This window comes from Aulonocara stuartgranti (assembly GCF_965226115.1).
Source record: "Aulonocara stuartgranti genome assembly, chromosome: 7".
Lineage (NCBI taxonomy): Eukaryota > Metazoa > Chordata > Actinopteri > Cichliformes > Cichlidae > Aulonocara > Aulonocara stuartgranti.
In genome coordinates this window covers 18,521,642-18,534,899 of record NC_138945.1, presented here as the reverse complement: position 1 = coordinate 18,534,899, position 13,258 = coordinate 18,521,642, and the positions used below count along the sequence as shown (strand labels likewise).

Below are 13,258 nucleotides of genomic sequence, written 5' to 3'. Positions count from 1 at the left end.
AGTTATTGTTATTAAAGTTACAGTTATTTCTGGTAAGTAATGTTTTTTTAATCAAGTTTGTTCCGGTGATAGTTTGTTGCGAAATAGTGGCCCCGGAAGCCGTATTCTGTAAAGACGGGCTACGTTATAATTTACAAGGCGGGTCCTAGGAATTGTTTGTAGGGTACTGTGTCAACAAAGCTGGGGAAGAAACGGGCAGCTTGCAGATTTCGGATGGTAGTTGATGTAAACATGGTGCAAATAAGACTAGAATAATGTGGTCGGCTACGTGATGAAAATGAAAGTAACCGCACAAAGAAACGGATGCTGGAATTTGACAGAGCTGGAAAGGCAATTAAAAATCTTTTGATATGGAACCTTTGTGATCATGAATCGACGGTGGCTGACTGGGCATGTCTCTCTCGAGTCGGCGTGAAAAATGAGTGTCGTCCGGGCCATTGGAAGCAGGGGTTTGCCGAAGGCCTTGATATGAACGTTCTGGTAAGAGTCACTTGCTTATTTAACCCATCCGATCGCTAATAATGTGTGCGGAGCTGCACTACCCTAACATTTCCTACATCTTATCCGCCTGTGCAGATGCTTCGCTGGCTTTGCCTGCTCACCCTGAGCCTCCCTCTGTTGTTTTGGGTTGGACATGTGATGATACGGGACGGCCCATCACCTGCTGCGGCCAGGAAGGGACTCGAGGGCTACAAGAGGATCAAGCCCGACAGAATGGACCAGGTGAGACACGAGGAGGGTAGGATTACACAAAAAAAGCTTACAGAGGTCTGGTTCCCTTAGTTCATGGTGACCGTGAAAACTGATAGCCACTCATATTAATTATACAGTGCATTTCTTAACCTAAATAACAAAGGCATGCAACTGTCAGTCTGTCAGTCTCTGTTGATTGTATTTGTGTGTGTTAGGGTGAAAACCATTACTACAGATCTGTAGTATTTCTGTCAGACTGTGAATACATTTGCATCTCAACAAGACAAAAAGCTAGAGCGTACCACAAAAGAACACAGGAGTGGCTTTGGAAAAAGTCTGTGAAAGTCCTGAGTTGCACATCCAGAGTCTACAGCTGAACCCAGTAAATAATATAATCAATTCCGATTGTTCCCAGCAAGACATACTTGACCTAAAATTCTGATTTCGTCTATTTTAATTAGCCCAACACAAAACATTATGAAAGCACATTCTGTAATTACAATGGAATAACAGCTGAGCTATAACCATCCAATTACTGATTTATGTGCACAAACCACAGCCTAAAAAATTCTCATCTTTCCCCTTTTCTCTCCACAGATACTGGACATCAACTGTAGTCAGTGTGCCTTGGTCTCCAGCTCAGGTCAGATGCTCGGAGTTGGCGCCGGAGAGGAGATAGACAAAATCGGGTGTGTGATCCGGATGAATAACGCGCCCACTAAGGGGTTTGAGAAAGACGTTGGGAGGCGCACCACCGTTCGTGTTGTGTCTCACACCAGCGTTCCCCTGCTGGTAAAAAATGAGCAGTATTATTTCCAGCAGTCAGCAGAGACCACATATGTGTTTTGGGGTCCTGAAAGGAACATGAGGCAAGATGGCAAAGGACACATCTTCAATGCCCTCCTGAAAATGGCAAAAAAATATCCAAATGTCCGAATGTATGCTGTGACGAAAGACAAGATTGAGTACTGTGACGGGGTGTTTCAGAACGAAACGGGAAAAAACAGGTACGGTAGGAGTTTAACTCGTAAGTTGTACAAATAGAAAGTGTAGCCATTTACACACTGTATAACTTTGTTCTCTAATTCAAAATATTAAAGGTGAAAATATAATTTACCCATTTCAGCCTTAAATCAACTCAGTTAAATCTTGATACCTTACTTTAAAGGAAGTTATTGTGAATTCTTGTGTTCAAAGTTTAAGTTTTTCTTAAATGAATTACAGTTAGAATGTGAGGAAATAACTGCTATAATCTGAAATCCAAAAATGTGAGCGTCAAAGAGATATCAATTGAAGCTGCGCTTGGGCTGGGCTCTATGTAATACCATATTTTTACCACAAGGGGGTGAAGCTACTCAGTGTTCCCATTGTTTAATCAGGTCAGTCATTTACTGAGGACGTTCTTTACACAATGACAGCCTGGCTAATGGCAAAACCTCTTGAGGAAATGAGGGTCTCTAAAAAGAAATACAGTGGAGGAAATAAAAATAAGTAATCCAGTCTGGGATTTGTGTAAACATGGTGACCAACTACACAAAACATCTTACCGCTGTGTTTGCCAACAAGGGTTTCTCCACCAAGTACTAATTCATGTTTTGCTTAGTGATCAAATACAGTTCACTCCATAACATGCAAATCAATTTCTAACTTTAATGTTATGTGTTTTTCTTTCTGGATTTGTGGTTGATATTCTGTCTCTCTCCATCAAAATGAAACTACCATAAAAATAGAGGCTGTTCTCTTTCATTTGGAAAATGAGCAAACCTACAAATTCTACAGGAAATTAAATAATTACATACCCTCTTCTGTACAGTGTATGATACAGTTATGATCTAATGTGTAGATTATGACTGGTGGCAGTTGTAGGATTTATTTTTGAATTTGTAAGAATTTGCAAAACTTTTTTTGGAAGAACAAATATTCTGTGTTTCTCACTCAGAATGAAAACTGGGGCGTTTCTCAGCACTGGATTCTTCACAATGATTCTGGCCATAGAAATGTGCGACAGCATCCATGTTTATGGAATGATTGATGACGGCTACTGCAGGTGAGATTATGATCCATAATCAAGCTCCATCTTTTTTTTCTATGTGTGTATATATTCTATGTACATACAGTGGCTTATTACTATCTTTAGTGACCTACTGTTTCCCTCCTGTCAACAGCCGAGCCAATCACAGTGTTGTTCCCTACCATTATTATGAACAAAACAGAATCAATGAGTGCAAGATGTACAAGGTCCATGAGCACACCCAACGTGGAGGCCATCGCTTCATCACTGAGAAAGCCATCTATGCCAAATGGGCAGCACGCCACAGGATAGAGTTTAAACACCCCTCCTGGAGCCTCTGAAGAATGAGATTAAGCTTTACTGGTAACAAATGATAATGGCCCCTCGGTATTGCAGAGATCAGTAGGACTACAAGAAAAAAACATATTAAAACACAACACCATAAATTAAAACCAGTCAATACCAAAGCTGCTTTTAGATTCTTTATAACTGTGCCTTGACTTTTGCTCTTTTCTGCACAGTTTTTTTTACTTCATGCTTCAATCTGGCCTGTGTAATATAAAGCTGCAATTATATACATTTCATTTGAGACAGAAAGTGCATTATAATTATATACACAGACTGTATATAAAAGATATACCTAGCTAAAAAAAGCTAATGTTCTTTAAAGGTGCTTCATTTCAAATGGCCAGCAGGGGGCGACCCATCTGGTTTCATCTGGTTTAATAGAAGTCTACACGAAAACAGCCCTTCAACCCTTGTTATGAGTTTGTGGTCTCAGTTTCAGGTTTTACTGAATATAACATGTTGATTTTATAAATTATATCCCTCAGAGTCAAAACAGACAGTAATTAGATTAAGCTTTACTTTGTGGTGGACGCTGTCCCTCAATTTCTCATTAAGAACCTCACTAACCAATGGGTGTCATGATGACTATGCCATCATGGCCATCTTTTATATACAGCCTATAGTTATGTAGGGTCACAATTAGGTTAATGCTGCTTTTGAATCGATAACAAATTGTCAGAAAATAACTGGCACTTACTTTACCATCACAGAAATCTAAACACGCATAAGATAGTGGCATTTTAGCATTTTTGTATGAAAGATAACTTATTATAAGAAAGTCAACCACCAGAAAATCCAGCTGATTAGAACAAATAATGACTAATCCCTTCAGCACTTCTATTATTGTTTTACACGCTCTTGGTCCATGATCGTGATCAAAAGATGACAATGCCGATTCAGCATTAAAGCACAGTTGAGGTAATAGTGTATTTATGGCCCCGGGACATTTTAAAAGGAAAGCTGTTTTCAGACAAGCCTTTGTGTTGCATTTCATTTGAACTTTTTCAACAAATAAGCATATTTGAGCAACTTGAAGTTGGTGTTTATTTCTGTAAAAACCTCTTGCTATTATGCTGTAAGCTCTCTACTGAAAGCTTTATGCTTGCATTTGTTGCTAACACAGTAACTGTAACAATATGGGCGAGTTACAGTGTTAAAATGCTCGAAGTGGCAACATTTCATTGAATGTGCATTAACGTGTTCAGGTCTTTCTGTGGTGCCGTTGAACTCGTGATTCTGCAGTTTGCTGTTTTCACATCTGCTTTGGTGGCCACATACTCGCTCACACTCACGGAAACTGAAAAAACCCTTTAGGGTGTGTGACAAAATGTTACATTTGAATGAACAATTGTGAGCAAAGGAAGACTCATTGTCTTGTTTTAATACTAAATTTCATCTTTAAAGTTTTTTACCATTTATATTTTGCTGCCTGTTACTATTAAAAACATAGCACCGCCTTTTCAGTTGCATAATGCTTATTTGGTGGCTTATTACAGAGACTGCATCAGTATTTGCACTAGTGAGGAAGCGTTTTACTATGATGTGTACTTCAGACATGAAGTGTTTAAATTTACTTGTGTTTTAGCAGCCAAAGTCCATGTATATGGTAAAAGGAAGAAAAAAAAACAACCTTTGAAGGCACAAACTTGAATGTAAACACTCATCACTGTAAGATAAGTGTTATCATGAATAAACCTGCTAAAGAACACTTTCTGTTTGTATGTGCGAGTTTGGATTTCAGAGTCTTGTTTACTTGAATATGTGCATCTGAATTCAGTTCAGTGCTTTGGACATTCTTTGTCTACCCTCGGTGCTTTCACCAATATCCGATTAGTCAGTGTGCGGATGTGAAAGACGATTGGCTCACTTCTGTTAGCTTTTGTTATTTTAAAATTGTATAAAATACCTCCATTTTGTTAATACAGGATTAAATAAAACATTACTTTTAAAGGGAGGATAAAGTGCATAAATCCAAATGTGTTACTCATAGACTGCATGTCCTAAGTATATACTGTTGTTGTTTAAGTTTCCAGTATAACATAGCATAGGGATTGTGGGGAACAGAAAATGTTTCAAAGAGGAGCCTTCTGTGTTAAACTGAAACTAAACTAAAGAAATGAAAAGTGAGGAAAGTGAGACTCTTCACTTGTGCCGAACTTTGTCACAGATTCAAAATTAGCTTAATAATCAGCACAAGACTAGTTAGCAGAAGGCAAAGGCCATTTAGTATTTCTCTCAGAGGGCAGTTGTGTCTGGCTGGAAATCAACTAATTTCGTGTCTAAATTTGTGTCACTTCATGCCATTATGCTCCCCCCAGAATTGAAAAAGTTATGAAGATTCATATAAAAAAAATTAAAAAAAACCCCAAAAAGAAACGCTAAACAAATTTGACACTCCACATAGATCACTTACCCATGAATCTCAATTTATAGTTTATTTTATGTTATTGTTATTTTGTCTTGGATTTGTGTTTTCAATTCATTTTACTTCATTAGTTCCCAGAGTAGAAGTAGTTATTTCAGTTCAGTTTTTATTTATAAAGAATTTACTTTTAGTTTGGCTTTCATTAGTTTAATTTGTTAATTATTATTATTATAAGGCCTTTTGTTAGAAGTAAGATTTGGAAAATTTGGGACAGATATTACAATACATCTCATTACACTGCAAAGGCAGATGACTCACAATTATGCAGACATCCCAGGTCTGAATAAACACATGCAGCAAAGCTTCAGGTAGGTTTCAGTGACAAATCTGATCTGAATCAGTGTTGTAGTGGGTGGACTCAGATTGTCTGTTTCAGAGGTGGGATTCCTCCTGTGTCTAGGTGGCCTCACTCACCTAGAGGCTGTCAACAGTTACTCATCTCTGTACTATTGTCTGTTTTTTAAGGCTGAAGAACTCCCTCAGTTGATGTGAGATTGTTTTTTGCCTTTATTTAAAGCTCTGTGCTGTTGTGCCTCAGTTTAGATGCTTCCTTACCTGATTTCAGTTTCAAAATGTTTAACACATTAGTTTTAGATAATACTGGCAACCTGGGTTGTGTTCTCTACTTTCCTGTTAATCAACTGTCTTCACAAAGCTTTATGTAGACTTTGTGCAATGCATATTATCTGTTACTTAATTTATGGAATATGGAGCAGCATTTAAAAGACTAAAACTTGGTGAAACTAAAATGAACTGAAAACAATAACAGAAACAGACATAAAATAAAACCTGATTACAAAGGACATATCTGTGACGATGTCAGGCTACATCCTGGAAACTACCGTAGCAACGTTTGTTTATGAGCTCCGGAGTCCGCAGCTGTGCTCACTGCTCTGCAGGCACACAGAGAGGACGGGGGCAATGACGTCAGAAAGTGGTGCAGGAAGATAGGCACGAGAGAAACGAGGGAGAGCGTTAACGGAGGCTAAACAGACCATGAAAAGGTAAAAAACCCGGACCATTACGGGCCCCCGTTAACCCATTATCACCCGTCAACTTCATTGATATGCTAGCACCGTTAGCCGGACGCTGCTCTTAAGAATAACCAGTAAAGAAAAGCGTAACCCCGCGGAAAGCGGCCGGTTGCGCATTTAAGATGGTGTTTTTGTATCAAAATGTGTAATATTTGGCTTTAACATTTGTCAGGTGTACCTAGCAGCTGTATGACGGCTGCTAGGTACACCAGCACATAGCCTGTAAATACTTACGTGTCTAAACATGCTATTAGACTAATTACAGCTAACTAGATAATATCACTACGAGTGGCGCCATTTAAATGAAGTGGGATGAATTTGTGTGCATGTCTGTTTTAGTCTACCTTTTCCTGTTTAGGTATGATGACAGACAATTACAGTCCGTGTGCTGGAACTGATCAGGAAGCATGGGGCTCAGGCTGGGTGGCAAGGTAAGACCTTTAGAGGGTGTGGTGGCACCATACCTCTTGCCCTTAGTATCTTTGTTAGTGCTGTTAAAAAGTGCAGGCACTTGTTGTGACTTTCGACTGATGGCTAGAAGGTTGCTGGTCATCAAGAGCATTTCTGTCCCTGGCACTTTTTGGCACAAAGACCTGAGAGATGCATATGGAGCTTCAGTTGACGGGAAACCATGAGCGGCGGCAGCAGGGGTGGGAAACTTCCAGGCCTCAAGGGCCAGTGTCCTGCAGGTTTTAGATGTGTCCAACACAGCTGATTTAAATGGCTAAATTACCTCCTCAACATGTCTTGAGGTTGTCCAGAGGCCTGGTAATGATCTAATCATTTGATTCAGGTGTGTTGACACAGGGTGGTATCTAAAATCTCCAGGGCCCTTGAGGCCTGGAGTTGCCCACCCCTTTTCTACAGCCATCTGTGTAACACAGTGGCGGTTCTGTCATGGTTTGGGGCTGTTTTTCAGCCAGTGGAGTTTGGGATTTTAACAAAATTGATAAAAACTGATTAGTAATACAGAAAACTACGATCAGAGTGTGTTCGACGAAGCAGTACTATTTGGAAAGCATTTGATTGACTGTGGCTTCATTTTTATTAACATGACAATGATCCCAATCACATTGACAGTGTAGTAAAAGCATACCTGGATAGAAAGAGGAAAAAAACCTCATAAGTGGTCAGTGGTATGTCACTCTGGGAGATGTGACATATGATAATGCTGCAATGATCAGCCGGTCGATCAGCCTGTGAGCCAGCAGCTTTATGATGATGATGCTGCAGCAGCTGGTGCTAAAAAGCAGGCACTTGTGGCTGTATGTGTTTTTCTTATCTAATATCTTTGTTTATATTAGTAAAAAGGATGTAGTCAACAGGATTTACGAAAGGGTTATACATGAAGCAAAGAGATGACCTGCTTTGGTAGTGCCTAAAGAGTTGAGAGGCATGCCTCAAGATGTTTGACATATTATAGTTCAGCAAGTGATTTCCGCCAGTTTTAATATTGGCGGCCATTTTTTGGGAAACAACCACTTTCTTGGCATGTCACAGGCTGCTATTTTCATGCTGTCAGTCAGCTGCATCATGCAGACACTCAGTGGTCAGCCGGTGGTGAGTGGCTCAGACAGTGAGCATGTGCGTTTTGAGGGTTAGCCTCATTAGCTGCTGCCTCTCCATTAACAGTTTGTTTGTACACAGGAAACAACTTTATGTCAGCTTTTGTCTCACTCTGCATGTATGTAAGTATGCCAGATGGGGCCACTAAAACATCTTTTTGTTACACTGTGTATGATTTAGGCCTACACTAAGTCACTCATAGCAAGAATCAGGGCCAGTTAGAGCTTGCCTTTTTGTGTATTAAAATCTAAAATAACGTGGTTGTGTGCAGTTTCACTTTTTTTTAAAACATTTAATTTTGCTGCTGCATTCTCACACACTGTGGTTTTCATGGTCCTTTCTTAATCCAATAAAAAGTAAAAGTATTGCCTCTAGTTTCCATGTTAGTAAATGGTTTTTCTGTATATTGCACCATTGTGTTTTACTCTGCAGGGACAACAGAGCCACAAGATGGTGATCTTTGCTGCCATCCTCATCCTGATGACGCTCTTCATCCTGTACAGCTCCAACAATAACAGCAGCATCGATGCTGTCTACGCTTCTTTCCATGTGGCTACCAACCATGCCACCAAGACCACAGACCTGAGGAAATGGACAGGAAAAGACGGCTATGTGCCAGTTTATGGGAACAAAGTAGGTTGTGCACAAACACTCAAAGTTAAAGCTGGAACTATAAGTGAACTTTGAAACAGAAATCAATATAGAGTCAGTTTCCCGATTGGTAATGCGAGTGAAATTAATTTAGTTTTAGAGACTGACTGCGACACTCATTTGGATATATAATCTTGTGTTTTATTCTAAATACCTGTGAAGGTATGGAGACAAAATGGAGTGCATCAAATGCTGCTGAAGTAATTTACTAATATGTATTTTGGAAGAAGCTGTAACAGGATGTCATTAAACTGGGCCCAGCTCAGGCTGTCCTGTGAACGCTATATCCAAGTTGAGTTTTATCTGTGCATAGGGGTGGCTTCCTGAACCAGCCAATAGTAAAGAAAAAATGTTGCTTTTTTCCTCTTCAGGAAAAAACTGCATTGACTGGGATGTCAACCCAATCTGAAGTTAGAGACTTGGGATAAGGTGCACTGCCTCCAAATTGTCCCACTGCCAACCGTTATAATGTGATCAGAGCTAAAAACACCCGGAAACTCCCTGAAAGAAACCCTTATTGTTTTTTTCTTATACTGCATGTCAATAAAGTTTATTATTTTAATCAGGTAGCGAGAATCTGATATAGTGATAACCCTGCCTAACACACTGGGCTGTAGTTGTTAAGACTGGGCAGATACATGGACGTTATCATAGACTATGTGTGGCTAAACCCACACACATTTGCATGACCCGTGTTGCTGAAAACGTCTATATTAACTTATTATCATTGTTATGAGCATTGTCAGCTGGATTTAGCATTTAGTTTTAGTGTTTTTAGGTTTTTTAAAAATTAAATCAGCACTTAAACTGGTAAAATATAGACACCACACCACTGTTGCGGACAGCTATTGTTTTAATATGTTATCTTAAAAAGCTCCATCTTGTGCTTCTTTTCAGAGTATGACCATGCACTGTCATGAGTGTGCACTGGTGACGAGCTCCAGCCACGTCTTGGGTAGTCGAGCGGGAGACGAGATTGACCGCACCGAGTGTGTGATCCGCATGAACGACGCCCCTACGACGGGGTATGAATCTGACGTCGGGAACCGGACCACTCTGAGGGTCGTAGCCCACTCCAGTGTTTTCAGGGTGGTCCGGAGACCTAATGAATTCCTACGACATACAGACAGCCACCCAGTGATCATTTTCTGGGGACCCCCAAACAAGATTGGGAAAGATGCCAAAGGAACCCTGTACAGATTGATCCAGAGAGTCAGCATGACCTACAGAGACTTCTCTTGTTTCACTGTCACACCGAGCAAAATGCGCAGATTTGACAGCCTGTTCCAAAGAGAGACAGGACGTGACCGGTGAGTGTTAAGGGTGGTTATAAAATGTTTTGATAAATGTAACCAAATGCTGTTTTCCTATATGTTTATTTTTTCTTCTCAGACAAAAATCTCACTCGTGGTTGAGCACAGGTTGGTTCACAATGGTCATAGCCATTGAAATATGTGATAATATCAAAGTATATGGGATGGTTCCACCCAATCACTGTGGGTAAGTATAACATTTGACTTCAACCCATTACAGGGAATTTAAACCAGTTAACCAATAAAGAAATCAATTTGTTTTTCCAGAAGAAAATCTGGATCCAAGAAGATGCCATACCACTACTACAAGCCCAGGGGCGGTGATGAATGTGTAACATACATCCAGCACGAGAGCAGCCGAAGAGGAAACCACCATCGCTTTATTACAGAGAAACAGGTGTTTGCACGCTGGGGAAAGCAGTACAACATCAGCTTCACTCATCCCAAATGGTAAAAAGCACTTTTCTGAAGACTTTTCTCTGGAGTTAACAGGTGCACAAATGAGCTTTATCGGTTTGATTTCATTGGAACTTCCCCCCGGATGAGACCTCTTTAAAAAAACAAAAAAAAACCAGACTAAGTATGAATGATGGATATTTTCAGAAACCGATGAAAAGCCTAATATTGGACCACATCTCGGAATAGAGGCATGGGATTTTTTTATTTTTTTTTTATTATTATTGTTTTGTTTTGTTTTTTACAAAAGCTCAGTTTCAAGCCTTTTTCCTGAAACCTGGTGTATATTCCACACTGACTTGTCTTTTGTAAATAGAAAATGAATTTACAAAGATTTTTTACATGTTTATTTTTTTTGTTAAATATTGAAAAATGCAGTTTCTCATGTTGAAAGGGGATCAGCAATCATGTCTAATCAACTATAACTAAGTGGCCTATAAAGTACTCTTTATAGCTATAGTTTTCTGTTTCATACACAGGAATCGTATTCTGCCATCACTGCAGCCATAGCCAGTATATCCCTAATCCAGTGTACAAATAATCTATATTATAATCTATATTGGGGCCTTATGATACAGTGTAAGAGCACAAGTTCAAGAAACCATTGACAATACATTGTCAGTATCTTAGCTGGATGAATCCAATTTGTCTACATACAGTACACTTTTCAGCTCTTGACACAAAGCATCCTAACAGTAGCTTAGTAAGTCTGAATTCGGCACTTTGTATGTAAATAATAAGACAATCTGACCTAAGATTTAGTGTCAATTAAAATAACTATAATATAGTGTTTATGCTCCTTAGAAATAAGAGTACCACCAAATATTAATTTAACAATATTTCACTGCTCTTGAGTCAACTCTGACAGAAAAAGAAATGCTACTTTTGTGGACATAATCAGACCTCTTAAATCACATGGGAACCCAATTTATTATGGGAAGACCTTTTTAGTTATAGGTACTAACTGTGCGCTGACTTTCAAACAAAGATGCAGAAGGTTAATTTCCAAAAATGACCAATATTCTGAGACCAGGGCATATTAGAGGGTCAAAAATAAGGGAGCTACTTATGTACAGTGTAAAATTCACACGTTTCCTCTCTGAAAGGAGCAATATCTTTTCTACAGTATAGTGCCAGTTGAAGATTACTAGTGAACTGTCTGCCTGAATCTGACCTTAAACCGTTTCACCTCAGTGGTGTCGTGGTGCATGTGGCTGTAATTCAGATCGTGCTCTTGCTGTGAAATCTCAGTTTGAAGCAGAGAAGCTTCCTAAATGGTGACAAGAATTTTGCAATTATCTTTAAGAATTTGAACTGTCATCACTGTGCATGAAATGCGATTTTAAGGTCCAGAAGCCTGAGCCTTTTTTCTTTTAAAATTAGTAAAAAATAAATAAATAAATTTTTATAGACTATGAAGATACACAAATTGTACTGACTGCTGACAACTAGGTTGCCTGCTATATATACTGAGATAACAGCCTGAAGTAGATTTATACAACCCAGATTTTCAGGCGTTCAATAACCACAGTTTTAGGCATATCAGAATGTGTATATAACAGAATGCAGTACAACAATGTCAAGTGTTGCTTCAACAGCTATAACCAACATGACTGAATTAATGCAGGATTACGATAAATGCGAAGATGTACCAAAAAACTTTAGTCAGTTTAAGTTTGGAACCTGAGACAGTGACATTCAAAACACATACAAAAAGTTTGAGAGCTGAAAGGTCTTGTAATCTTACAAGAAAAGCTTCCAGCTTGAAGAAAGGCAGCAACATGTTTTGGGTTTTTTGTAAATGCAAATGTATGTTTAACTGACTGGTTTAGAAACTCAGACTCAGAGGGACATTCATTTGTCCATTCTGCTCTCCACGTGTGTGTTTTCTTTTGTTTGTTTGTTTGTTTGTTTCTTTAATGAAAAAACAAACGTTTAAGTGCCAGTTCAAGCATGTGAATTGTTTTTGTGTTTTAATAAACATTTGTTGCCATTTAGAAATGAATGGAGACTAGGTTACATCATTAACAGATACGTTATTGACTTCCTGCAGGAGATAATGCAAAAAATCCCAGTTATGGATAATAAACAACATGTGTTAAATGCCATTTGTATGATTTGTCTGCTAATATTTGACTGACTATTTAATGAACCACTGGTGTTGTGCTGGTTAAATATCCACTGTTAGCTTAGCACAGTTAGCTCCTTCATATTGTTAATTTGTTAAAATTAAGTTGCAACTTTAAAGTTACAGTGTGTTAAATCTCATCACTGGATGTCAGTAGATTGCAGTCAGGGGAGTACAAAAATGGAACTAGGTTAAGTTCAAGTGCATAAACCTAGCTAAGAGTACCAGCAAATCTGTGGCCAAAGACAAAGAACAAGCACCTCTGGCCATCGTTCATCTTTTGTGACTGTAAGCTGTCAGTCTGATGTCTACCTCGGGTGTAAATGGTAAATGGCCTGCATTTGTATAGCGCTTTTCTAGTCCTTAAGGACCCCAAAGCGCTTTACACTACATTCAGTCATTCACACATTCACACACTGGTGATGGCAAGCTACATTGTAGCCACAGCTGCCCTGGGGCGCACTGACAGAGGCGAGGCTGCCGGACACTGGCGCCACCGGGCCCTCTGACCACCAGTGTCAATATCTATTTACTCCAGAGGAAGCTATAAAACTTTGTGAAAGGACTCCATGAGCCGTGAAGCTGACTTCTGTCCAATGACAGTGATAATGAGGTGAGTTGTTGGGGATATCC

The 13,258-nt window shown here is 39.3% G+C and overlaps 2 protein-coding genes across 3 annotated transcripts; both read left to right on the top strand.

Annotated features, from left to right (window-relative positions):
- Positions 1-124: 124 nt before the first annotated feature.
- st6galnac4 (ST6 (alpha-N-acetyl-neuraminyl-2,3-beta-galactosyl-1,3)-N-acetylgalactosaminide alpha-2,6-sialyltransferase 4) lies at positions 125-4,760 on the top strand. 2 transcript variants are annotated; one of them, XM_082539462.1, is made up of 5 exons: positions 125-480; positions 577-723; positions 1,291-1,700; positions 2,633-2,740; positions 2,859-4,760. In XM_082539462.1, exons 1-5 carry the CDS (start codon positions 304-306, stop codon positions 3,043-3,045), a joined length of 1,029 nt encoding a protein of 342 aa, XP_082395588.1. In that variant the 5' UTR covers positions 125-303; the 3' UTR covers positions 3,046-4,760. The 2 variants fall into 2 exon arrangements, with proteins under 2 accessions (XP_082395588.1, XP_082395589.1); XM_082539463.1 differs by having other exon boundaries at positions 126-480; positions 1,291-1,382.
- A 1,546-nt stretch (positions 4,761-6,306) lies between these two features.
- On the top strand, positions 6,307-12,605 carry st6galnac6 (ST6 (alpha-N-acetyl-neuraminyl-2,3-beta-galactosyl-1,3)-N-acetylgalactosaminide alpha-2,6-sialyltransferase 6). Its single transcript, XM_082538717.1, has 6 exons — positions 6,307-6,481; positions 6,870-6,942; positions 8,510-8,710; positions 9,626-10,038; positions 10,121-10,228; positions 10,309-12,605. Exons 2-6 carry the CDS (start codon positions 6,919-6,921, stop codon positions 10,493-10,495), a joined length of 933 nt encoding a protein of 310 aa, XP_082394843.1. The 5' UTR covers positions 6,307-6,481; positions 6,870-6,918; the 3' UTR covers positions 10,496-12,605.
- Positions 12,606-13,258: the final 653 nt, after the last annotated feature.

Excerpts from the sequence above, each read along its gene's own strand:
- st6galnac4 (XM_082539462.1), top strand. The coding sequence starts at position 304 with ATGCTGGAATTTGACAGAGCTGGAAAGGCAATTAAAAATCTTTTGATA. Across the intron at positions 724-1,290 it reads AGCCCGACAGAATGGACCAG|ATACTGGACATCAACTGTAG; the intron begins GTGAGACACGAG and ends TTCTCTCCACAG. Across the intron at positions 1,701-2,632 it reads AACGAAACGGGAAAAAACAG|AATGAAAACTGGGGCGTTTC; the intron begins GTACGGTAGGAG and ends TTTCTCACTCAG.
- st6galnac6 (XM_082538717.1), top strand. The coding sequence starts at position 6,919 with ATGGGGCTCAGGCTGGGTGGCAAG. Across the intron at positions 6,943-8,509 it reads GGCTCAGGCTGGGTGGCAAG|GGACAACAGAGCCACAAGAT; the intron begins GTAAGACCTTTA and ends TTTACTCTGCAG. Across the intron at positions 10,229-10,308 it reads GTTCCACCCAATCACTGTGG|AAGAAAATCTGGATCCAAGA; the intron begins GTAAGTATAACA and ends TTGTTTTTCCAG.